General features: G+C 45.5%; 3 protein-coding genes across 13 annotated transcripts; 2 read left to right on the top strand and 1 right to left on the bottom strand.

The window, feature by feature from the left end:
• The first annotated feature begins 18 nt into the window (after positions 1–18).
• On the top strand, positions 19–6,989 carry LOC100116220 (formin-binding protein 4). 6 transcript variants are annotated; one of them, XM_008214821.3, is made up of 14 exons: positions 116–369; positions 493–595; positions 685–818; positions 891–963; positions 1,041–1,220; positions 1,292–1,722; positions 1,793–2,327; positions 2,403–2,791; positions 2,872–3,005; positions 5,218–5,363; positions 5,482–5,727; positions 6,006–6,259; positions 6,344–6,679; positions 6,778–6,989. In XM_008214821.3, the coding sequence occupies exons 2-14, from the start codon at positions 517–519 to the stop codon at positions 6,868–6,870; spliced, it is 3,030 nt and encodes a 1,009-aa protein (XP_008213043.1). In that variant the 5' UTR covers positions 116–369; positions 493–516; the 3' UTR covers positions 6,871–6,989. The 6 variants fall into 6 exon arrangements, with proteins under 6 accessions (XP_008213044.1, XP_016843832.1, XP_001600758.3 ...); XM_008214819.3 differs by having other exon boundaries at positions 462–595; XM_031922273.1 differs by having other exon boundaries at positions 116–413.
• Positions 6,990–7,203: 214 nt separating this feature from the next.
• LOC103316998 (40S ribosomal protein S13) lies at positions 7,204–8,577 on the bottom strand. The gene is made up of 3 exons (XM_031922283.1): positions 8,426–8,577; positions 7,801–7,928; positions 7,204–7,549 (listed from the first exon to the last, which is right to left on the bottom strand). The coding sequence occupies exons 1-3, from the start codon at positions 8,446–8,448 to the stop codon at positions 7,245–7,247; spliced, it is 456 nt and encodes a 151-aa protein (XP_031778143.1). The 5' UTR covers positions 8,449–8,577; the 3' UTR covers positions 7,204–7,244.
• A 762-nt stretch (positions 8,578–9,339) lies between these two features.
• On the top strand, positions 9,340–25,005 carry LOC100116294. 6 transcript variants are annotated; one of them, XM_008214824.4, is made up of 14 exons: positions 9,340–9,408; positions 10,234–10,403; positions 10,504–10,581; positions 10,657–10,726; positions 10,816–11,147; positions 11,243–11,476; positions 11,565–12,116; positions 12,881–13,146; positions 15,147–22,479; positions 22,745–23,189; positions 23,322–23,419; positions 23,513–23,641; positions 23,817–23,956; positions 24,101–24,999. In XM_008214824.4, the coding sequence occupies exons 2-14, from the start codon at positions 10,281–10,283 to the stop codon at positions 24,117–24,119; spliced, it is 9,819 nt and encodes a 3,272-aa protein (XP_008213046.1). In that variant the 5' UTR covers positions 9,340–9,408; positions 10,234–10,280; the 3' UTR covers positions 24,120–24,999. The 6 variants fall into 6 exon arrangements, with proteins under 6 accessions (XP_008213046.1, XP_008213050.1, XP_001600825.2 ...); XM_008214828.4 differs by lacking the exon at positions 9,340–9,408 and adding an exon at positions 9,537–9,759 and having other exon boundaries at positions 22,787–23,189; positions 24,101–25,005; XM_001600775.6 differs by lacking the exon at positions 9,340–9,408 and adding an exon at positions 9,537–9,759 and having other exon boundaries at positions 24,101–25,005.
• The last annotated feature ends 65 nt before the right edge of the window (positions 25,006–25,070 follow it).

Genomic DNA, 25,070 nt, shown 5'->3' with positions numbered 1-25,070 from the left:
CCTCCGCTCTCCCTCTCCTCTCAAGATGACGGTCAAACACCGTCTCCGAACGGGCAGAAATACGTGTGTGTATATATAGATATACACATAGGGGTTAGAGGTTATGCCTTATGGGGCAGTGAGCGAGCACTGAGCAGCGAGCTTTCAGTATTCAGTGTTTTGGAGAGCTGTGCTCGTCTATCATCGAACTTGGCTCTTCGCTTCGTACTTTATATTTAGTAATTCTCTCTGAGAGGAAGTGAACCAAGATAAAATAAGATAAGTATCAAGAGGACTGCAAAGCAACTTCTTTCCTGCAGCAGTTAGTACACCGTACGATCGTTAATCCGAGGTCCATAAATATTGGCTAGTGAAGGGTGAGAATCGCAGGTACAGAAGAAGCCCGTGTATAAAAAACAGTTGAGGTTAAGGCCGTAGGTGCTCGAATAGAACGCCAGTATACTTAGATGGTTTTGATTTAGGTTCGATTAGCGTGAAATGAGTTATGCGTAGGGATAGATCGAGCCTCGGAGGAAAATGAAGCGACGGCAGAGAAAGACTGTGCTGAATATCAACGGGGAATCGGACTCGCCGAGGAGACGCTGGCCGAACGAACGTAAGAATCGATTGCCTGTTTTGTTTTGTCTCATGATTCATACATTGGGGCAGATTGAATGGTAATAATGTTGGGGGATGATGTTGCAGGTCAATCCCAGAACGGATCTCCCAGTAACCCTCTAGCTAACCTTTTGGGACAGTATAATTCCGACAGCGAACATGAAGATGATTCAAAGCCAAGGTCGCATGCTTTGAACGATCAAGTGAATGATTTTTTAAAGGTATTGCACTTCGACTGTCGGTATTCACGTAGTTTGTGGGCTTAATTACTAACGATTCAATTACTTTTGTAGGAAATTCAGTCAATTGCTCCTGAAGATTCAGATAAAAACAATCGCAATTCTTCCATGGCACATCCAGGTTCTTGTAAGTTTCTAATTTCTGTTTTCTATTAGTTGACAAATTTGCATCATTATATTCAACTGTATTCGTTTGACTTATAGACTGGCAAGAGTGCTTTGATGAACAGACTGGATACCCGTACTACTGGCACACAGAGACCAATCAGGTAACATGGGAAATGCCACCAGAATTGAAAATGATGGCAGAGAAGAGCCAGCGGGAAACCGCTGCTCCTCATGGTTCTCATATTCCACCATGGTCAAGCATGCCTCCGAACAAATGTAGGTTCTTCCAACATTTTCTTTGGATTCTTTTGTGTTCCTTGTTTGTACAATGTGGCCTTTTTTTCCAGATGCACAAACACAGAGCAATATTCCAGAAGGCATGATTCCCAAAGAAGTTGTGGCTAGAAACCGAAACAGACAAGCTGGAATACCAAATAAGCCTGCTAAGCCGCCATCTAAATCGGAGATCTCCAAGTCACCTGGTTTCAAACACCACGATAGTTACGATGAAGGCAAAATCGAAATGATAACGTCATTTGGTAACGACGAGAGCGAATCCGAGGAGAGCGAGCGCGAAGAAACTCCGAAGAAGATGCCTCCGTCGTGTCTGAAAAAGCCACCAAGGCCGTCACATTCGAGGTCAACCACATCGTCACAAGACTCGTCGTCAAACAAAGCCTCCGAATCGAATGAATCAAGGGTTCCACTAGGGCCGATTCTACCCCCTGCGCACTATGGTCCCCAGAACAAGGAGAGATTAAGCGAAAAATTATCTCAAGTAAGAAATCGATCAAACAGGTATCTTTACAGCTAAGGTACTTACTTTACTCATTAATATTAACTTTCAGAATATACCGTCGACGCGACAGGAGAGGTCGAGCAGCGGTAACAGTATCAGCCATAACGAGGATGACATTCTGACAAGACTAAAGAACCAGGCGAAGTTACTGCAGCAAAACAAAAACTCCGAATCTGAACAAAAGTCTGGTAAGGATCTGAAGCTTTCACTGGTACCTGGTTATGAAGATGATTCAGAGGGTGAGGATGATGGCAACAGTGGTTCACACTCTCGGAAGTCCAGCAAACCATTATTTCCCATCTCTGAATCAGCAGCATCAGGCGAGGACTCTAACTCCAGGGACAAGCTGACTAAGAAAATAGATACTGGCACTAGCAAATTAAGAATTTATGAGTACAAGAATCCAGAAGCCGCTTCAGAGGTGAGGCAGGAAGATGAGGGTAACAATAGTAACGATAATAATGCTGCAGAAGATAGGCAAGAGGAAAGTAAGCTAGATCAGGAGGCCAAGACTAACAAATTCTTGGAGAGCATCGACGCGCCCACTAAGGCCTTCCAGCGAAAGAGGCGCATCGCATTTGACGGTAAGATTTCTTTTCTTTCTGTAAGTACTTAGTAGAACTGCTTATTAAACGCCAGGCTTCACTCTATTCTCTCAGTTGCTCCGAACAAGAGCAAAACTCCAGAAGCCAAAGAGGGAAGCCCAACTGGTGCTCCGTTAACCGATGGAGTAGAGCGCCGAGGTTTGGGCTTCGCTAAGGACGAGACCAGAGCTGGTAGCGGTTCACCCGAGCACGAGAATAATAAACCAGAGGCTGAGGCAGCGAACAAAAAACCAGCAGGCATAGCTTTCGTCAAGAGCTCTACGAAGGAAGAGGAAGACGACAGCCGTGCTGGTGGTGGCGCTGCTGGAAAAACCAAAGAACTCAGCGAGGCTGAAAAGGTCGAGGTCAAGTTACTGACAGAGCCTATAATAGAGAAACTCAGGTTCCTGTCCGAGGGCAGTCCCGCCGCCTCCGCCGTTCAGGTCATGGCTATACAGATACAGGTGAGAGTCGAACTGCTTCTTGAAGTCCTTATGGGCTAGAATAATGTTGTAATACGAGAATCTATGTATCTTCATTGCAGACATTGCTGAGCGCCTGGGAGTCTGGGGACCTTCGAGAGTCGTATCTGCGCAACTGGCTAGTTGGAACCGGCTGCGAGCTGACGCGACTCGAACAAACGGCCGCCCCTCCAGGATGGGAGTGTCAGTGGGATAGGTACGGTATCCTACAGAAATGCTCTATAAACAATACCAAATTATCTGGGACTCGCAATGAATATTTTTACTATATACCGATATTTACATAGACCGACTTATCAACGTATAATTTTCTACTACCCGTTGTTGCACTTTCAACTGTGTACGTTTTATGTATCTCAATCCGTAAAGATTCGTAGCTTTTTAGATAATTTTTTTTCCGTTTTTTTCTTTTTCTTTTTTCCTTTTCTTTGTGTTTTTTCTCTTTGTTTAATTACTTGCATTTTTTCTCATCAAAGCTGAAAGGAAACTGTGATAATTTGTTTTTGAAAATGCGGACGATCGCATGTGCCATGCGTGACTTATTTTCTTCATTAATAATGGCTGATATGATTAGTATAGTAACAAATGCGAACTGTGATACATATATTTTGAGTTTTAATTCACGCCTAGCATTCTTGCCTATTTTATGTTATTTCCATACTTTTTTTCAACTTTGAATAACCGAGTTTTTTAAAAAGAACGTGTAATAGGCTCACATGCTCGATTTTCGCATTTTGCAAACAAGTTATGGCATCACCTTTTTTCTCTCTATAGTGAACAAATTTGTTGACAATTAACGCTTCAGCGTCTGGAGATATTTGTTATCCGAGAAGATGGGGATGATAGAGACCGAGTTGTCGCCTTTCACCCTTTAACGCATTATATAATATAGCAAACAAACGGCTCTCCGTCGTGAAATGTGTATGTAAACGAGAGAGGCTTCTTCCACTGTATATAGAGAGATACGAGAGTGTGCGAGCGAGTGTATGCGATTTTGTATATTGAGAATAAGAGAGCAGGATAAGTAAAACGAGAAGCATGTGATGCGTAAGATAAACGGGACCGAACCGAAACCGTAAGTGATTTTTCGTGATTTATAATTTATCTTGGCTGTTATAGGTTCCTCGACACGCGCGGAAGGTGACGACACGTCCGGTAACAAAATATTTTGCAAGCATCGAAATAATAATTATCTCTTGTAGACGAGTACTTACCTCTCGTGTTAACTTAATGTTGCAAAATATTCTGTTTGTCGAGTGTGAAGAGGAGTGTTGTTTTAACTATGATACTCATCTAAGACTGATTAACTATAGCAAAGTTTTTTTTAGAGTATTTTTAAATGTCTTTTCTTTCTATAAAAGACTTCCCTTTTGTATTTTTTTTCTGTAGACGCAAGGAGATTCATAAGTGCCTTTTATACTTTATTTAAAATAAAATGATTGTTGACGTAAATACCAGTTTTTATAAAAAAAACAGCACAATTCAAACACTGCACAATAATCGTAGAATCTTTTGTTTCTGCACATTTTATTTTTATTTTACAACAGTATCATGATAGACGATGCTGCGTATATTTTTCCAACATGACTGTTTAGAAAATTAATCAATTTTTATCTCCACATAATGCACAAACCTATATAGCAAACGAAAGTAAGTTATACATGAATATATGAGTTTCCTTAGAAGACTACTGGATAATCGCAGACTAATGCTTAATGAATTTCCACTCTTTTACACTGCCAGTTTTATATAAAAAAACTCTATTCCTTGTGTACTGATGACGATCAATAAAGCCTTAAACTTGTAAAGAAACCAACCACATGCAGTTTTCGCAATGTATACAAACATATACTAATCCTGTGCCAACGTTGAGACGTGTATAAAGATCCGAAGTGCTATTGAAGACATGATATATGTAAAAAAAAGCCGTTGCTTTAAACGTGTGCAAAGGAAAGCTCGAGAGGAAAGCCCTGTATACCCCCGCGAGATTCTCTCTGCAGCAGACCAGTCAGAGGGAAAATCGCGTCAATTGTCGGCAAGAGACTGTTCTTCTTTTCTTAAATCGTAAAAAAGCCAAAAAAACTATCTCTTTGCAGGAGGATTCAAATGCCTGGAATGCAGGTAGGGGTACAGAATCATGAAGCTTATGATTTGAGAAATTCTTGTACCAAAAACTTCTTATAATTTATAACTATACTATAATACTGTGTCTACATGCATACATTTGATTGAGTTTGATAACAAAAATGAAAAGACATCCAATCATCGATACTACCATGAACTGTATTATCTGTAGGACGATGTTTTTATTAAGTACAAAAAAAGCGAAATTTTTGATTGTCTGTAAGTGAGGAGTTGTGCTCTCATGTGGCTTTGTTTTGTTTGTTGGGACGTCGGGCGGATTGTAGGTCGCATAAGCGCTACTATTACCGGAACGCGACAACAGGCGATGCCCAGTGGACTTATCCGGACACGGACATCGTCGGCGGTACTGAGGAGATGGAGCTTTGCACGACGCCGCCACCGCCTGAGCATGAGGAAGTACCTATTATCGGTGAGTTTTTAACTTAGTTATCAGTTATAGAAATATTCAATTTTTATCTACGTTAAACAATTTTATTAAAAAAAAAAAAAAAAAACGACTAACATTTATTTACACTCATTCGTTACAGAAATGAGCGCCCAAGCAGCAACTATGAGCACGACGAGTAAGATCGAGCCCCAACCACCAAGCACTACAGAGGTGAATCCACCACAGCCACAGGAGGATTCACCGCCACCACCTCCGCCGAGCATCTCTAGTCCGGAACCACCGCCGCCACCTCGTATCTTCGCGGAAGACTTGAAGCGCAGCAACGAGAATAGGAAACGCAAAGCCAGCCCCGATATATCGGACAGGAAAGGTGGTGCGCTATACTGTACGGATTGCTGTGGTTCTTTTTATTTTATGAGTTTAATTTTTATATATTTTTTATTTATTCATCGATATTTGCCTGACGTTTGTGCCTCAACGATTAACTACATTTGGCTGTTGTTCATGCTTTTGAATTAATGCTGTTGTCTTAAATAAGATTAATTTGTTTGATTAGTTTTAACATTGCAAGAATAGTTACTAGAGTGTAGAGTTAATTATCTTCAATTTTTCATAACTTACATTCTAAAACTACTAAAAAACACTTTATTGTCCATTGCTTAGACGAAGCTCCAAAAGACTCCACAAAGCCGTTAACAGAGCCGCTACCTCCCGGAGTAGATCCACCGGAGATTGCGTATACCTTACCAGCTTCGGCTTTGGAGGCCGGTGTACTCTACGGTGCACAGCAGACAAATCCGATCTATGCGGCGACCCTCGCAGGTGCAGGTATACCTCTCTTATCCCATCACCACACGGCTCTCATGCAGGGTCAACTCATGCACTATAATCCGGCGTACCATCAGCACCTTCACAACGTAAGTTCTTTCAAAATAATTAGAAAATATCACGATCGAACTGTTTTCTCCATTTTAAAAACAATTCCTTCCATGCGATCACAGCAAGCCTTAGTAGCGGCGAGGCTCCAGGGTCAGGAGGCTGTGCAGTTCATGGTAGAGTACGCTAGAGTCTACGAGAACAACCAGGTGATCGCAAAGCCACCGATGAAGATGCCTCATGACACGAGTCTTGGCTCGGCCATCAACTCCTTCTACAGCGACATTGCGTCAATCGAAAAAAGCGCGGCGGACATAGAGAAGGAGAAAGCCGAAGCGATGAGGCTTGCGGCGACGGCTGCAGCGGCTATCGAGTCCGCGTCACCCTCACCGGTGCTGACACAGATGCCTCCTCAGGATGCCGAACTCCAGGAGGCTAGCAAGGAGAAAAAGAAAAAGAAGGTTGGTATCAATACATGCTTTCGTCAGTTTTCAAGTTTCGCAAGTTTATTTAATTCATCTGGTTTCTTTGTTTTTTTTTTTTTTGTTCTTTTTTGCAGCTAAAGACTGGACTGGGAAAAAAACAGAAGGAAATGTCGAGCATGGTCGCTAAGTGGCAAAGAGCGCAGAAGAACTACAAGGAGGGCCACTAAATTTTTGCGCTACTTAGTAATACTTAATTATTAACGCTAAATATATCCGAGCTCTGAGACGGCTTTAAGTATATTTTGTATATAACGGTACAAAGTAATTTAATTCGACGATTTTATAATCAAGTGTAACGATGTATTATAAGCACTTAAATAGATAATTCAAGTTGTACAGTACACTTATTATTTCAGAATGAGGATATTGTAAAAATATATACTTATAAGAGAAGTAATAAATTTGTGTATAAAATTGAATTGAGTCTGCATAATTATTTCCTTATATAGTTAACGTGATATAAAAAACGGCAGGTTGAAAAAATGAATAAAAAAGTAAGATTTTGTTTTTTTTAATATTTATTGATTATTATGGTATAAAATCAGGCCACAAGAGCACTGGCGGTAGAGCTCTCGTACTTCCAGTTTGGTGGCAGGGAGCCCTTGGTCTTGTAGTACCGGGCTAGCCTGTGGATCCTTGACTCTACCAAGATAAGACGGAATTTGCTGTCCTTGTCCTTGCGGTTGCGCTCCAAGTGCTTGCGGATGGCAACAGCTTTTTTGATGAGATAATACAAATCCTCTGGAAGGTCTGGGGCCAATCCCATGGATTTGACAATCCTCAAAATTTTGTTTCCAGTGCGGAAACGTACTTGTGCAACTCCATGAGAGTCACGAAGGACAACACCTGCAAGCAATAATTGTTTGATTAGAAATGGTGATTCTAATATTTTATCTATAAGAGAAACTATAACTGTATAAAAGCTATAATGTCCTTTGATTACCTAATATGATTTTGAGATAGGAATACAAAATCACCTCAAACATCAAAACATTTTACTCTAGCAAACATTTAGGAAGAAAGTAGACTAGATCAAGTCAACATTCAGCTGGTAGCTTGCAAGTTTAACACTATTTCTTTAGCAGAGTTTAACTTACCAATTTGGGATGGAGTGTGACCCTTCTTTGCTAGCTTGTAGATAAGCTCCTTGCAGTCCTCTGGCGTGAGCTTCAGCCACGTAGGGACGCTTCTTCTGTACGGAAGAGCTGACTGGGATATACCCTTACTGAAACAATAAAAGAATCATGTAATCTACCATCCGAAATCTTATTCCAATAGAAAAATTGGATCAGCTTCAAAATGAAATGCATATTTTCCATTTGTCCACTGTCCACATCATGAGGCCAGGGACCTTCCAGCTCAACCAAGTTAACTCGATTAACCTCAAAATCGCGACGGGTTAGTAAACAAATTTTCATCGGTAAAGAAGACCCCAGACAATCTCGAAAATGAAAAATCGTGCATTTCCGATATGAAAATTCGCTATTCAAGGGCGAACGTCAACAAATTCAACAACATAGGCAATAAAAAACAGCGAGCGCGAGTGCCGAACACATGGCCGCGACATTCCGCTTCACTTTGCAGGTTAAAGAAGTGCGAAAATCGCGAATTTCCCAGCCATGTCCGTGATCATTAGAAAGCTCGCGAAAAACTGCAAGTGATTTTGACATAAAGGGGTGAAAAATTCAAGGAAAAATAGGTAAAAAAGGCGAATTTCCTTACCCAGGTGCGTGCATACGACCCATGATGGCTGATTTCCTAGTCCGAAAGAACACACGGCTGCACGCGACCTCTCGAACGCCCTCTTCACTACTTCTTTGCTTCGATTAGTATCGAGTTAGGAGAGTGGCTTTGTTGAAATCTCTATATCGATCGCCGTTTTTTTTTTTATTTATTTGTACATTTGTTGATACTCGCTCGCGTGTATAAACGTTGTTGAAGCTGACTGTGCTATATGCAAATCACTGAAAAATACGAAGTAGATCTCTAATTATCGTCTTTATAGATTCCTAAAATATTATAATTTACAAAATTTTTTCATCTAAAAAAATGTATTAATGTCAAAAACTATACATTCCGTTAAAAAAATGTATTCCGAAAAAAAATACTCTCAACAACTGATCAAACGCATCATCCTTTTTCAAACTTGCCGCGCGCACCGTTCGATCGATATATCTCGAGGAGAGTCTACTGTACGTAAAATAACGCGAGCAAATCGTGCAACACCGCATCTCTCCTCTCTTCCTTCTCTCTTTCTCTCACCCCGTCAAGAAAACATGCTAATCAAAAACAGCCCCCAAAAGCGCCGACACGCATCCCTTCAACCGACTTTTTCCCCGCCGGCAGCTCGAGTTTCTGAAGAAATCATAAACCATTAAATATATATCTCCAAGCTACTGCAGCTTCTCTTTAAACAGCCAGAAAAATCACGCCGGAAGCAAGCATCGAACGTTTCTGCCAGAGAAGGACGGAGAGATAGAGAGAGAGAGAGAGAGAGAGAGAGAGAGAGAGACAGTCAGTTGTCGACATGTAATAACCTATACACGATAAAATATATCATAAAACCGTAAGCCAAATTTCAAGTAATTGAGTACGTAGCGTCGCATGTGTGCATAAGTGTTAAGTAACGCATGAAAAAAAAAAAAAAATAATTTAATATCGTCGACCGAAAAAGCGAAACCAAAAATTCCACCCATAAACCCCAGGTGAGCAGTGGCGGCGCTCCTGTCCTCCAATCAGCAGCGCCGTCTGATGCGAAGCCACCTTGAGCTACGTTCGGTCACGGTTTTTGCGGGGGGCAGGCAGGAGGGAGGGGGTAGCAGAGCAGCAGTTAGACTTGTGTCATGTACTCTCAACTCTGTACAGTATAGTTAGTCCAGTCCGTGAAATAGCGCAACGTCGCAAACGGCGTCTCTGTGTGCTACACTCTGCTTGCTGGTCTGCCCCAAGATGTCCGCGAGGCCGAGATAGGGCCACTGCAGGACCGAGTATAGCTTTGTAGAAAAGTGTTTTTTCACGACGAGTGCAAGCACTTTGCGAAGCGTCGCCGGAGACAGGTGAGAAACTCGTTGGGGATGTAACGGATGCGGGCGTGTATATGATATGTAGAGGTAAAACGTATTGGAGGCAAAGTGTATAGCTATATATAGCTGGCGCGTATACATATAGCTGTGTGGGTGAGTACGTGCGTAAGTTTCGCCTGGCCGCGTCCCGAGAAGAACCTCGTCTTCGACCACAGCCCCGGAGAAAGAAACGCGTTGGGTGGACGCCGTGTAGGTATATTGGCGGGTGTGCGTTTTCGGGGAAGTTCGGAGTCGAGAATGACGCGGCTTGCGAATCGCGCTGAGGATGATGGCTTGGAATTGGTGGGGATGCCTGGGGTTGTGTGATGCTGCTGTGCAAGTTCTCATTTTGAGCTGCACTGTGCCTTGTTTATAGTAGAATTGGGGGTATAAACAATGAACAGTGTTTGTATTTCAAGGGATGAGACATTCTTGATATTGATGGATGAACTCGTTGTATGTTCGCAGATACTATAGTGATGAAGCTCTAGACATGAGACTCTAGCAGTTTCAGCATGTCGAGTGATAGTGATAAACCCACCAAGCCTACCAGGACACGGAGGCCAGTCCTCTCCGACAGTGAAAGCAGCGATGATTCATTCATTAAACACACAAACCGTGGCAAGAAGAGAGTTGCTGTAAGTTATGCAATTTTATTGTCTGTTTGAAAGGCCGAAGCACATGGATTTTAAATTTCAAAGCATGTATTGATTTTTTGAATTTTTTCTCACGATGCAGAGGGTAGTCAGTGATGGAAATACTAGCGACGAAGACAGTGATATTCCTCTACACTCTGTGAAGAAGAGGAAAAACCATGTAAGTTTTTGCGATCATAACAAGTAGTTTGTTCATGTAGCAAGATGTAACTCACAGTGACATTTCACTTTGCAGAAGATAATTAGCGAAGATGAGTCAAGCTATGACAGCAGTTCGTTTAATGGAGGTGCCAGGAATAACTTTGGTGTGTACATGATCTGTAAAATATAATCACAGTTGTTTGCTTTCTTGATACCTCCTAATACAAATTAACTCCTAACCGAAAACTTTCAGAAGGAGGTAGCACAAGTTCAGAGTGGCAGTCAGATTGGGAGAGCTCAGAGGAAGAGTCTGAATCAGAGGCTTCCAACAAAACCCCAAAGAACAAACAGAAAGATTCCCCGAAAAAGGCGTCATGCCACGAACACAGCAGCAGTGACGGCGAATCGGATAAGTGCCCGATTTGCCTGCTGTCCTTCCGAGGACAAGAGGTGGCAAATCCTGCCACCTGCGATCATTGTTTCTGCCTGGATTGCCTTATAGAATGGAGCAAAAACGTCAATACTTGCCCCGTTGATCGGCAAACGTTTACCGTTCTCAACGTTAGAGCTAAAGTCAACGGGAAGGTAAGTGCGCATAAACAGATGCGATTATTAAACAAACATAAAATTCTTATTTAATATTGCTAATAACGACGTTCAATTCACGTATGGATTTCTAGATCATAAGACATGTGCCAATTGAAGCTAAAAAACCGACTGAAGAACCGGTGCAGGATCCTACCTTCTGCGAGGTGTGCATGCGTTCCGACCGTGAGGACAGGATGCTTTTGTGCGACGGCTGTGACGCAGGCTATCACCTCGAATGCTTAGATCCTCCCATGGAAGAAGTTCCTCTCGAAGAGCACTGGTACTGCCCCGAGTGCTCTCGAAACACTCTGAATGATGCCGAAGATGTGAGTACCGATACTTATTAAAGTATATCTTCCATTGAATTTCATAACTAACATCCCTTTGCCCGTCCGCCCCTGTGCTTCATTACAGATCGACATCGATCTGGAAGAACTACCAGACCTGATGGCGGAGGCTCGAGAACTTGGCATACTCTACGGGCGATCGCGCGCGTCTATTATCGCGAGTCAAGCCAGTCGAACGTTGCTGCCACGCACCCGTCAAACCGAACGGGTGCGCGCGAACGTCCGCGAAGGCCGCAGTCGTCGCGCCGCGGCGGCCGTCGCTGAGAGTCAGCTTCGCCGCGACGAGCCCCAGCCGTCGACGTCCTCGGGCTTTGACTCAATAAGCGACAACAGCGCACCCGGACCCTCGTCTTCGCGCCGCGTGACGAGCAGCCGGTCTCGTGCCACAGGCTCCGCGTCATCCGCGTCGCGCGTCCGGAAGATCAAAACCAGCTCCGGCAAGCGTAAGAAGAAGACCAAGCGACGCAAGACCACGTCGAGACGACGCCAGACTACTGAATTCCGAGAAGTCAGGATATCCGAAGTGAATGAGAACGGTGAACTCGAGGAAATAGTGACTTACGTGAGGGCGAACAACGAGGGACCCCTGCCCTCGGGCCGCAGGAGGAAGAAGCGCAAGGTACTAAGTGATTACGAGGACTGACTCGCTCTACCTAGCGGCGTTTGTTCTTTTTTTACGATTTTTACTTTATGATGAATATCATGCTCAATGCGCATATTTTTTTATATTTTCTTTATCAGTTGCGATATTTAAGCTTATTAAATTATTTTTCTAACATGATTGTATATATTATCAGCGATTGTAGAAAATCGTGAAGTTTAGATATTTCAAGTTTGAATCATAGCTCAATTTCGGTAGCCAAAAAAAGTTTTTTGTTCCAAAGAACGTGATCGATACGAATTCGGAGGTGACTTATTCGCAGATACACCGGAAATTTGATAAGAATTTTAGCTATACCAAATGCCGAGTGATTTACAAGATACACAATCGTTACTCCTGATGTTACGATTTGTGCCGAGCGACGCGCTTTTATTTATTATTAACCAGTGATTCGATTTCACTTCTTTTCTCATGGCCATTTGATCGTTTTGTTTCTTCTTTCTAAGAATCTTGTAACACGCAAATTCCATCATTTGTAAATAAAACATTTTTCAGCAGATGCATTTGGCTTTTTTTTCATAAATCTTTGCTAACGCCGCTATAAAGCTTCTCGAAAGTATCTCTGATCGTTCAATGAAATACTGCTCTACATTTGAAAAAAAAGAACAAACTATTTCATAGAGTCGCTCTCATTTTTGTCAATCGTTAAAGTAAAAATTCGTATCTTTAAATTCAATTAAACTTTGATTAAGTAAACTAACGTAGCGTAATTGTAATTCCAGAAGCCAAGGAAACAACGTCGCGTGCGCACTGTCGCCAGCGTAGCTGCATCGCTGTGCACGGTTAAGCGCCGTCTGGCAGCGCAGCTGAAGATGATGAGACCTTCGGCAACGGTGGGCAATGGAGCCGTGCAGCTAGTACCAGCCGTCAAGAGCGAGTCGGGGCCGTTGCTTCCGAACTCGGCCATCAGGGTTGCTCGGCATAATGCAGGCATATCCCAAGTCAGCCTGTTCGGCAGCGGCCTTGGCCTCGACTACAGTCCACCTGGGTGAGTCGACTATTTGTTTATTTGCCTTTGTGTAATTTTGTTATTATTATTATTATTTCCTTTCTATTTTTGATGGCTTTTCTTTGTCGCGAGAGAGGCTGTTTCGATGTTTCTCCAGAAAATCTTAAATTGCGAAGATAGATAGTTGATAGATAGCATAATTTTGTTCTTAAACAAGTTCAGTGCTAATTACTATATTGGTTTGTTTATAAGTGAATAGTTGATTACACTATTTATTTGAAGAATTTTCTACATACGAAGAAGTTTGTCAAAACCGATAGTTTAACCAATTCATTCTTTCATTTATTTATTTCGAAACAATAGTATAGAAATTGAATGGAATGGCGTTTCTATAACAACAATGATCAATTTTTTCTGTGAGTTTGTTCAAGTACATAGATTTATTTTTAAATATAATTTTGGAAGCTATTTTTGTACTCTCGTTTTTTGATCTTTGTAGAACGTCAAACGCTTATGAAAAACGAAATTTTCCGCGATCGAGTTTCGTGTTTTTCCACCCATTAAACCTCTCCTCTGAACAAACGATACACAGCATGTAATTTAATACAGTACAGCAGTTTGATTGTAAAGTAATCTCAGCTTACATTATGTATTTATTTTAAAATCGAATCATCCATATCAGCTCTTCATACAAATAGCTAACACGCGTATTTTGAACAGATACGTCTAATTTTTATGATCGTAAAACTATTTTTGATTTTTTTTTCTCTTTATCTACATAAGGAAAAAAGCAGTTTTTTAAACATGTATAAAGTTGTGTATAGTGTAAATGACGCTTTTATAAGAATCGAACGTAATATTCTGAAATTTCGTAAATAAAAGACTTTATCGTTGTAATCCGTTAATTTCGTTATTTTTAGACGCGTGAGTTTACAACAGTTGACATAGACAAGCTGTCAGCGTATTTTATTTCTGAATAGGATATGAATGGGTTGTCAAGCAAATGATATTTGTGCCCATGTTTAATTTTCATAAAAATTAATAAACGTATTTTAGTACATTACAATAAACTAATCAATTTGTCAGTACCAACTAATACAAGCTTCTTCTGTTGTATAATACTATCGATTTTTAGTTAAGCAAACTACAATTACATAATGTGGCACTGAATAGTTAAAATTTGAAAAGATGAAATTAATATAGTGAATACAATTATTAAACTGTCTAAGAAGATAACTTTATAAATCTTCCTACTACTGAGTTATCCAATACAAAGTCATTTTGCAATGTATTCATAAATCGAAGCCGCCTCTCCAGCGTTTTTATTTTTCACTGTGTGTGTCTGAATTTTCTAGTGAAAATTCCACTTATTTTATGTTATAAAAATCTTGATTCATTTGCATGCAATATGATGAGATATATAGAAATTTCTCAAACAGAGAATTTCTCGTCAGTTTAGAAAACTATGGCTCGCAAGATTATAAAAAAAAGTATCTTGCACACGCTTAGGTAGGGTCACATAGCCATAGGTTAGTCTTAACTTTGAGGAACAAAGTACATGTATAGAATAGAAGCCGTTAAATAATCGTGATAGCCGCGAATGTTAGATAAAAATATAACTTTCTTGGACATAAAAGACGTTCAGGTAAAATTTAATGTATAGGAGACAAACTGCGCACAATACACATTGTTCAGAATGGTAGTATTCCATACGAGATTCACAAATTTATTGATTATTGATTAATCAAATTTTATTCAATTATATATCTTATTAATCAAATTAAAACATTTTATATATTATATTATTATTATTATTTATCATATAATTTCGGCCCAAAGAGAAGTTTCAATGCATAATTGAAATAACATTTCCTCGTTTCTATCTTTGTAAAGTTAGCGTGAAAAAAAAATCATATCAATAAAGTCACTTCTCTTTGGGCCAACACTCATGTAAACATACATATCGCCACCCACATATATCCAGGTTGCGTCGTACGATCAGCAAGTAGAAATATCTCTGTTGTTTCCCCCGAATCTAGGTCCGACGACGAGTACGAAGACAGCGGCCCAGCCTCGAGTGGTCCGGGTTTGCTAAGCCGACCACGAATCTCAACAATGTCCTCTGCTAGGCGACGCATGGCCCTGAAAGGTGGCCTACGCGAACCAGCACGAGCCCAGAACACCAGCACTCAGCCCATCGACATACTCAGCAGCATCCTCGACAGCCAAGAGATCTGGCACTCGAAGAAGAGCAAACTCACCCTCAAAGCCGACGGCAGTCTCCAAGTCGAGAAGCCCAAGAAGCCAGAACCAGAATTGAATAACAACAACAATAATAATAGTCCGATTAAGATTAAGCCTGATAATGAGCCAAAAAGCAGCGATAAGCCTCTGGATTTGAAAAATGTCGATCCTGATAGCATGACGCAACGGGCGCCGATGTACAACAATCCTCGTGGAGGTAACCGCGGTGGTGGAAACTACCGAGGAGGCGGTGGTGGTGGTGGTGGTGGTGGCGGCGGCAACTACCGCGAGAACACCCGCCACAGCCACGGAGGTTACAGTAACTCCGGTGGAGGAGGTGGTGATTCTTACGGAGGCGGTGGAGGTAGACACAGTTTCGGAGGGTCCAGCAATGTGCCTCAGGACTACTCCAGCACCGGAGCAAATTACCACCGCCAACAGCAGCAACCACCAGCTATGCAGTCGCCCTTTCGTAACCGAAATTCCCAGAACTTTCGACAGCGCTTTCCACCGGCACCAAACCAGATGAACAACCAAGATAATAACAGGCAGTTTGGGTTCGCTCATCCTCAGGATCAGTTCGCGAGGCCCAGGATATCCGGTCAGCAGGGGGGCTTACCCCCTCCGCCACCGCCCCTGTCTCTGAGGATGCCCCCACCGCTTATGCCACCTTCTAGAGGAAACAACTTTGATCCGCATAGACAGAACGACGGTAGATTCTCCTCCGGTGGAAGAGGTAGGGACGACGACGATGATGGCATGTACGATGATCTAGAGATGCCCAGGAAGATGGGCAACGCACAAGAGAACGATTCCTTATTACCACCGCCCGAGCCTCCGACGGATCTGTTAGATTTCGACGAGAGCGAGCGCGGTCAGGACAGTGACAGAGAAGAGGAGCTCGTCATAGACGATAACCCCAGAGGTGACGACACGCACAAGAACAAGTCCTCGAGAGATGCTCCAGCCGCAGACAAGTACGACCCCTTCGCCGCCGACAGCGACAGCGAGGGCGAAGACATGCCACAGCATCACAAGGCAAAGCCGTCGGCACAAGCCCCGCCTCTGAAACCACCTCCGGGTCTGTCAGACTTTCCTGGACTCAAAAATGACGAGAACGAGTCTATCATGGGAGATGGCATGTCCATCATGGGCGACAACGCCTCGATCATGGGTGACAACGCCTCGATCATGGGCGATAACGCCTCGGTTGCGGACGACGAAGATTATCCACCTGCCGCGAGCTCGATATCGAGACCGAGCAGAGGGCCCGCGAGACCTCTAGAACCACCGCCGTCTATCTTCGGATTCCCCGGGTTGAATATGGAGACGGACATGATGTCCGAAGACGGTCGAAAAGACGACGAGGAGGAGAAAAAGAAAGAGACGAAAAAGAAGAACGTGTCGGTGCCTAGAATCAGGCTCACCGCTTACGACGACGACGACGACGATGACTCTGATTCGGATTGTCCAAACTTCTCGATCTACTCGTCGGACACTATGGCCGTAGCGCGCAACACCGAGAAAGAGATGGCTTCGCAGATTGGTCCCCTCGAGCCACCCCCGATGCCTCTGGGGATGCTCGACGAGGAGGAACAACCGCGCAAGAACAAGGTTAGGCCTCTGGAACCGCCACCTATGCCTCCCTTCGAGGACGACGACTTGAGAAGCAAAGCAGGTAGTCCCGAGTCGATCGCTCCTCTCGAGCCGCCACCTATGCCTCCCTTCGAGGAAGACGATCTGCGTAGTAAAGCTGGCAGTCCCGAATCCATAGCTCCGTTAGAGCCTCCGCCAATTCCTCCGATGGACGATTTCGACGTGCCCAGTGGCACCAGGCCCCTGGAGCCTCCACCAATGCCACCGATGGAAAGCTTCGCCAGCTGTCCTCCCACACCCGTGACGGTATCGGGAGCTCCCCCGTTGGAACCTCCGCCAATGCCTCCGCTGGACTCCCTCAGACCAGACACACCCATGTCGACTATGGGAGCTCCGCCACCGCTGGAACCTCCGCCGATGCCTCCACTCGATTCTCTCAGACCCGACACCCCGATGTCGACCCTCGAGCCTCCGCCTCTGGAGCCGCCACCTATGCCTCCGTTGGACGCTCTGCGACCCGAAACACCGTTGACGCAGGTTCCTCCGTCGACTTCCATGCTACCTCCACCAAGCCTGACCCTGCCTCCACCTTCTATGGTAGTCCCACCGCCAGTCATAGCAGTCGCACCGCCAACCATGGCAGTCCCGGCACCGACTATGATGGCCGCGCCACCTTTGCAACCTCCACCGATGCCTCTGATGGACGACTTGAACCTCGAGGAAGATGCTGCACTGGGTCCACTTGAGCCCCCTCCGATACCACCGAGTATCTTAGGCGAGGAGGACAGAGCGTCGTTGAGCAGCTCGTCCAGTGAGGGGGAACAGTCTGGCGAGGAGACGGGTACCGAGGAGGACGAGCCCGTAATCGGCCCGAAGAACAAGTCCGGTAAGAAAAAGTCTGCCGCCAAGAAGCAGGCCGAAGAAGCCCCAGCATCTGCTAAAGAGACTACTGCTGATGCTGTCGCTGCCAAAGCCAAACCAGCTGAAGGTACAGGCGAACCGGACGAGGACATGATCGTGGGAGATCTTACCGAGTCCGAGAAGATCGAGTATGCAGACGCCGTGCAAAAAGAGCGTCAGGCCATGAACAAGGCCCCGGGAAAGATCCAGCTTGACAGCAGAGGCAAGATCACCTTCAAGATCGGCAACTTGAGCAGACTGAACAAGGTGAATCTGTACGACGAGATGGACGAGGCCGAGATCTCGCGCATGTCCCTGGACGAGATACAGAAGGAGGCTGAACGAGATAAGGAGAAGGAAAAGGAGAAAGAAAAGCACAAGGAGAAGGATAAGGACAAAAGTAAGGATAAGGACAGGGAGAAGGAGAAGGAGAAGGATAAGGAAAGGGATAAAGACAGGGATAAGGACAGGGACAAGTACAAGGATAGGGAAAAGAGGAAAGACTACGATAAAGACAAGAGAAAGGATTATGATAAGTACGAGAAGGAGAAATCGTCGAGGTACGACAAGCGCAGCTCCAAGTCGAGTAAATACGACGACGACGACAAGTACAAGTCGAAGGACAGGCACAGAAGCAGCAAGGACTCGTCGAAGAAAGACTTGGATCGCAAGAAGCCAATCATAACGTCCGGCTGGGATATCAAACCTGCGAACGTTACCTCGTCATCGTCCTCCGATTCATCTTCCGGCTCGTCCGTCGAGAGCGTACCCAACAGTCGCACGAACAGTCCCATAGTGCTGTCGAGTCCAGAACCGGATGAAATGAGGAGACTCGATAAATCCGTCAAGCCGATCAACATCGATCTTGACGAGTTGCAGCAGACGCTCGACAAGAAGCTCGTGGAGCTCGAGGACTTGAACAAACAGCATCCAGACGATCCGGCCGACGATGAAATGTCCGCCGCAGGTGAGAGCGAGCACGAGCAGGAAAAGGAAGATGACGAAGCGGTACTGTCTGACGACGAGTTTGCCAAGCGCATCATCGAAGCCACCACGGAGGCAGCCGCGGAGAAGGAACCCGTCGTCGTTAGTCCTGAACCGGCTACGTCTCCCACACCGGCTCCTGCTCCTGAACCTGAACCTGAACCTGATCCTGCTCTTGACTCGTTCTCGTCGATGATGATGATTGACGGGGAAAATATCGAAAGCCTGTTCGAGGAGATCGAGAAGACCTGCGAGAAGGACATCGACGAGGAGTTGGCTGCATCGGAAAAGGCGCTACAGCCGCCGGTCACCGAAGAGGTGGCAGCCGATGACGAAATCGAGGACGTCGAGATGGAGGACGTCCAGCACGAACCTTTAGAGAAAGACAAGAAGGACGATGAGAAGGAAGAGGAGGATGATGAGCCTCAGCCCAAAGACGCCACAGCCGTGGAAGCGGAATTAGAAGCGTCCGAGGAAAAAGAGCCTTCCGTTGACGATGTGCTCGAGAAACTAGAAGAACCCGAGAATGAACCCGAGCTCGCCGAGAAGGAAGCAGCCGAAGAAGAGATAGCAGCGGAGGAGGAAGACGAAAAAGAAGAGCAGGAAGCCGGAGCCGTCGTGGAGCCAAGCGACAAGTCCGAGATCATCGATCTCGACGCCGCCGATTTTGTAGACAAACCCGCCGAGGAGTTTTCGGGCGACCTGGAGGCAGACGGCTTCACGATCGTCTCGGTAGATCCCGCACCGTCGGTGTCGCATACCCCCAAACGTAAACCCAAGAGTCGCCGCACCAGCGAAGAGCGAGCCAACGAATGGGAAGGCGAGGGCGCGTTTACGCCCTGTAAGGACGAGCGTCCAGTCAGAAGAAGTAAGAGTCGGGACCGTCGAGGCGTGTCGTTGCTCCATGGCGACCTCGAGCCTATTACCCCGGCGAGAGACAGAACCAGCGATGGTCTCGATGGCTGTCGTACGCCGGCTGGCTATGCTGGCTTAGGCACCGAGGCCATCTCCGAGACTGACGAGGCAATGAACTTCGAGGACGAGCTGGCGCTGCTGAACATGCGCAGCCGCGACCGAGACTTCGAGGAGGGCGAGATCCCCGACTCCGAAACTCGACCAAGAAAGCTTCAGCTCCAGGCTGCACAACTAGCCAAAGCCAAACAGCTACTGCTGCTCGAGGAGGAGGCCAAGCGCAAGCGTAAGAAGGACAAGAAGGACAAGGGCAAGGACAACGAGAAGAACAAGGAGAACATCGCGGTGGAGAACGACCTGGCCGCTGCGTGGAAAAAGTCGATCAAGGTTTCAGCGGCGATGAAAGAACGGCAGTACAGAGAAAAGCGCTCCAAGAGCAAGGATCCCAAGGCTAAGAAAAAGAAGGAAGCACAGAAGAAGAAAGAGAAGAGGAAGGAACTGCCGAGGTACGACGTTCGCCGGTTAGTGGCTGAAAAGCCGAGGCCGAGGAAGGACGAGTACGGCCGGGATATCCGGGACAGTTCTCGCAGCAGGTCGCTCAGTCTCTCCAGAGAGAGATCGCTGTCGATAACCAGGCGCAGCAGAAGCTACAGTCCCGCGGCGAGGACCGTACGCAGGGTGTCGCGCAGTAGGTCCAGGTCCAGGTCCTGGTCGAGAGGTCGGCGCTCTCGCAGCTATCAGCGCTCGCTGTCACCGGTTACGCGCAGACGCTCGCTCTCGCCGCGCAGGTCTAGAATAGACAAAGTGAGAAAACGCTCGCTGTCCCGAGGCAGAGGCAGGAGTCACTCCCGCAGCAGAAGCAGGTCGAGGAGGCGCTCCCTCAGCCCGGTAAGACAACACAAATCTCGCAGACGTTCCCTGTCGAGACGCAGACGCGCATCCAAATCACGCTCGAGGTCTAGGTCTACGTCCAGATCCCGCTCGCGAAGGAAAGAGAAGAAGAAGCAGCAGGCCCGAGCCTCGAGGTCCAGGTCGCGCGCGATGCGCAAACGCTCGCGCTCCAAGAGCCAGAAGAAGCGCGAGAAGAAGCACTCGAAACGCAAGGTAGCGAGCTCCAGGTCGCGATCGCGGTCGCTCTCGCTCGAAAGACGGGACTGGGAGCACCGTCAACTGGCCGCGGCGGAGAAACTCGTCGAGAGGAACTTTGTTCGCGGCGATCCTTCCTGGCAGAGCGGCCAGTGGACGCCTTCGTGGTCGCGCTCCAGGTCCAAGACTCCACCGCTCGTGCGCCAGGAGAACATCGCGCGCAACTGGTCGCCGCCGTCGTCGAGCATGGCTCTGTTGAACTCGGTGAACGTGCCGCCGAAGAATCTCAAGGTCATCCTGACGAACAAGGAGGCGATCAAGAAGAAGAAGAAGGAGAAGCGCGAGAAGGCGCGCAAGCTCAAGGAGGCCGAGAAGAAGCGCAAGGGCAAGAAGATCAGGAGCCCGCCGCCTTCGAAGGAGGTCTTCGCCAGCGGGGACAATATCTTGGTCAGCGTTTGCTTCAACAAGGACAACGAGAGCCAGGCACAGGCTAGTCTGCCGGAGCTGCCTGAGACGATACCGCTGCTACCGCCGGTGAAACGCCGACGCAGGGAGCCGTTGCAATTGGAACCGCCGTCGCTGGCCGGACCGCCGACGAAGAAGTCGAAGAAGGACAAGAACAAGGAAAAGAACGCGGTCATCCGGGCCAGATCCAAGTCGCCGCTGAAGCTTCTAGGCAAGAAGAAGGAGAAGAAGAAGTCCAAGGCCGCGGAGATAGCCGCCACCAAGAAGCCCATGGCTGTTATCGACTTGGACCAGTCGCCGTTCCGAGAGCAGACTCCGTCACCGCGCGACGTCATCGTCCTCGACAGCGACGAGGAGGATAAACAGGCTCAGCAGAATGAGGAGGAAGAGATGGGCACTCCGGAGCAGGCCCAGGAGTCGCATACCCCGGCAAGGCCGGACACGCAATTCCTGCAAGGTCCGAAGACGCCACCCGAGCCTCAGGTCAAGTTCTCCATCACCAACAAGCAGAACAACCTGCGTCCTTCTCTGATAAACCCACTGCTCGAAGAGGAGGAGGAGATGGACGAGATGGACGAGAACGAGTTGGCGGAGATGCAAGAACTGATGGACGAGCAGGTCGAAGAGGAACTCGAGCTGCGCGCCCAGGAAGAGCTGGAGTCGCGGATGAAGGTGGGTCCGAACACACCACCGGAGCCACCGAGCTCGCCACCCACGTCGCCCGACGCCTACGATCCGTTCGATCCGACCAAGTCCAGATCACCGACACCAGAGCCCAACAGTCAGGAGGACAACCAGGCGGACGAGACGGCTCAGGACGTGGGCGGCGACTCGCCGATGGAAGCACAGGACGACGAGGCCGACGAGGATGGCGGCAGCCAGCCGGAGCAGCCGCAACAGTTACAGGAGCAGATCAACAAGCCTCAAGGTTCCGACAAACCCAAGATCATCTCGGTGGTGACGATCAAGAGGCCCTCGCCTATATCCAACACTCCGCCACTCGAACAGAACGAAGCCAAGAACGACAGCCCAGCCACGACTAGTGTTCAGAACAACATGATCAACAGCCAGCAGCAGACCAATAGCCTGCCGCCAATCATCAATCCCGTCCTGGCAACCGTCGCTGCGGCTGTGCAGAGGAGCAGCATCTTCAATGCCACCGTCGGACCAAGGAACCTTCTGCAAGTGAGTTTACGCAGCAAGCTCATTATTATTTGTTTATTTATGAATCGGAGAATTTTTTGTTTCTTAGAATTTGAATGTACAATTTTTTTTATTCCATACAACGTATTAGACTTTATTTTTTGGCCGAATACCCCAAAAGATCACACAGTAGAGTAGAAAAGCTTGTTCGATTCCGAACGAAAAACGGAATCGAACAAGCAATGTAGAGCGCACTGTACATGCAAATATCACGGATAACACGCAAAAAATTCTCTGCCCATCTTAGACCAACACGCTCATACAGAACGCCCAACTAAAAATTCAACAGCAGCAGAGCCAGTCTAGCCAGGCAAGACCGACCCTACCGAACATCTTCGCAAACTCGCTATCGAAGCCGATGCCCATGAGGACGATCACGATGCAGACGAAACTGCAGACGAAGAACGTGTCGATGATTGGGCAGAACGGCAGCGACGCCAACATCGATCTGGGCGAGGGCAACGTCGACAACTCGTCGCCCTATTCGCCCGGATCGAGTCTCAGCGATGGTCTCTTCGATCCTCCAAGTCCGGCTTTCAACAGCTCTCCTACTATGGCATTGTCGACGAAGATCAGGAAGAACCAGGAGAAGAGAGACGCGTTCGACGCGCTGTTCGATGCTTCGCCCATCGTGCACAAGAGCTCGGCTAAAGGCCGCATGAAGAAGCCCGAGAAAGACAAAAAGAAAAAGGGTAATTGTTTTATATCTTTTTTGCATATTATGAAGACGTTACTCTTGTTCATCATTATACAAAGTTTTGATAGCTTCTACTATGGAGTATTGGTAAGTTTCAACTCTAAGTTGGTAAATTTTCTTTTTGTAGGCACTCATTCCAAAATTGGCGTCCGCATGGATGAAAATCAACTGCAGATACTGGACGATCTTCCTAGTTCCGCTGTAGAGATGCAAGTCAAGGATAAGGTGACATATCGTTTTAATTTTCTTTACAGCCAATGATTGATCTTGGGAGGTAGATTGTAGTCGTAACAATGCGATGATTTTTGTCTGTTGTAGTTCTTGAAGAAACTGAATCGACAGGAGAGAGTCGTAGAGGAGGTCAAACTAGTATTAAAGCCGCATTATACTAAGAAACACGTAACAAAAGAAGAGTACAAGGATATTATGCGAAAGGCTGTTCCAAAGGTATACATTTTTCTTATCATGCTTTAATGTTGTTATTCATATCGACAGAGTGAATTGCTGAGCAAAGACTTTTCTCTCAAGTGAAAGAAATAACTTTTGCATAAGCAATGTTTGCTCTGATTGATAAACATAAATTACGAATTCCGCTGACGTATCGCGTAACCTGTCATTCCAGATATGTCACAACAAAACAGGTGAAATCAACCCGAAGAAGATAGCTGCCCTCATCGAGGCCTACGTCAAGAAGGTCCGAGGAAAGAAGAAGGCCTATGGAGGAGCAGCGCCAGCTGCGAATTCAACGATCAAGAAGCCAGCGTAAGTTCACTTTCTTACTAACATTATCGATCGCATTGGTCATTCATCGTAATAATAGGTTCATAAACAATGGAATATTATTGCAAGACACTCGTACTTCTACGAGATTCTATATAAAACGCATCTTTCTTTCGTTCTGTGCAGGAAAACTCTGTGGAGTTGATTATACGAGGAGTAAGTTCACACATCGCATCATCGAGTATTCTCGGTAGAGCAATTGTAGATGTTGAAACATGCCCAAATTAAATAATGCACATAGCCCATGTGCATGGTAAGTGATCCTCGTTTTTTAAATGTTCTTGCAAGAGATAAAGAATGCGAGCATAAAGTGGCAAGAAATGAAACAAAAGTGTACGGCCGAGTGGATTATAAATGAAACATCGGCCGAACAATGTGTATTGTATGTACATACTTAAACTGAATATAAGCGCAATATTTTTATTTATCCAAGTGCTAGCTTACTTGTGACCATTGAGCGAATTAATGCATACATTAACAGTTAACTTGTTAATTTTATTATTTCGTCTAGAGGATAATGACTAAGGTTAGGAGAGATATTATGTATTAAAATAATACGGTTTAAGAAAGATAACTCAAAAATTAAAAAAAATACATAAATAATGAATTAAGAACATTTATTGGATTGCAATTGATATGTTTTTGCGAGTGTCCCGTAAATGAGTACATTGTTGATAAGAAACACGATCTTTTTTTGTAGTGAATTTAACTTAAATGTGAGTTAGAAAAAAGGGGAGAAAAGTCGGAGAAAAAAATATTATCAGAAAGACATTGTAAAGCAAATGTCGGCATTCGAGCGTATATACACAGACAAAAGCATATAATGATAAATAATGATAACCCTTCAACCGAGGTTTTTTTCAATAATGAAAAACTATTGTATAGTTAGGTGAAACGGGATCTACATCGATGAGTCGGATGAAGTGATCACGATTTTTTTTCTGTTTTTATACCGCAAAAGCGACAAAACTAACGATAAACGGCGTTTATCTGTGTAAAAGAAATACCTTAAATAAATTAATTCACAAATACGTCTGACTCTGTTTGTGTACTTTGTTCCTCAAAAAGTAGTTTTAGACTTTATTTTTGCATGCTA

The sequence above is a fragment of the Nasonia vitripennis genome, chromosome 1 (genome assembly GCF_009193385.2).
Source record: "Nasonia vitripennis strain AsymCx chromosome 1, Nvit_psr_1.1, whole genome shotgun sequence".
NCBI lineage: Eukaryota > Metazoa > Arthropoda > Insecta > Hymenoptera > Pteromalidae > Nasonia > Nasonia vitripennis.
The sequence above is the reverse complement of the archived record's forward strand: the minus strand, read 5'-3'. Positions and strand labels throughout refer to the sequence as shown.

Coding starts and splice junctions, on each gene's coding strand:
- LOC103316998 (XM_031922283.1), bottom strand. CDS start 8,448: ATGGGTCGTATGCACGCACCTGG. Junction 7,929..8,425: donor GGTCGTATGCACGCACCTGG/GTAAGGAAATTC, acceptor TTATTGTTTCAG/TAAGGGTATATCCCAGTCAG. Junction 7,550..7,800: donor TCACACTCCATCCCAAATTG/GTAAGTTAAACT, acceptor TATTGCTTGCAG/GTGTTGTCCTTCGTGACTCT.
- LOC100116220 (XM_001600708.6), top strand. CDS start 517: ATGAAGCGACGGCAGAGAAAGACTGTGCTGAATATCAACGGGGAATCG. Junction 1,723..1,792: donor TAAGCGAAAAATTATCTCAA/GTAAGAAATCGA, acceptor ATTAACTTTCAG/AATATACCGTCGACGCGACA. Junction 5,728..6,005: donor GAAAGGTGGTGCGCTATACT/GTACGGATTGCT, acceptor TCCATTGCTTAG/ACGAAGCTCCAAAAGACTCC.
- LOC100116294 (XM_001600775.6), top strand. CDS start 10,281: ATGTCGAGTGATAGTGATAAACCCACCAAGCCTACCAGGACACGGAGG. Junction 11,148..11,242: donor GAGCTAAAGTCAACGGGAAG/GTAAGTGCGCAT, acceptor ATGGATTTCTAG/ATCATAAGACATGTGCCAAT. Junction 23,420..23,512: donor AGATGCAAGTCAAGGATAAG/GTGACATATCGT, acceptor TGTCTGTTGTAG/TTCTTGAAGAAACTGAATCG.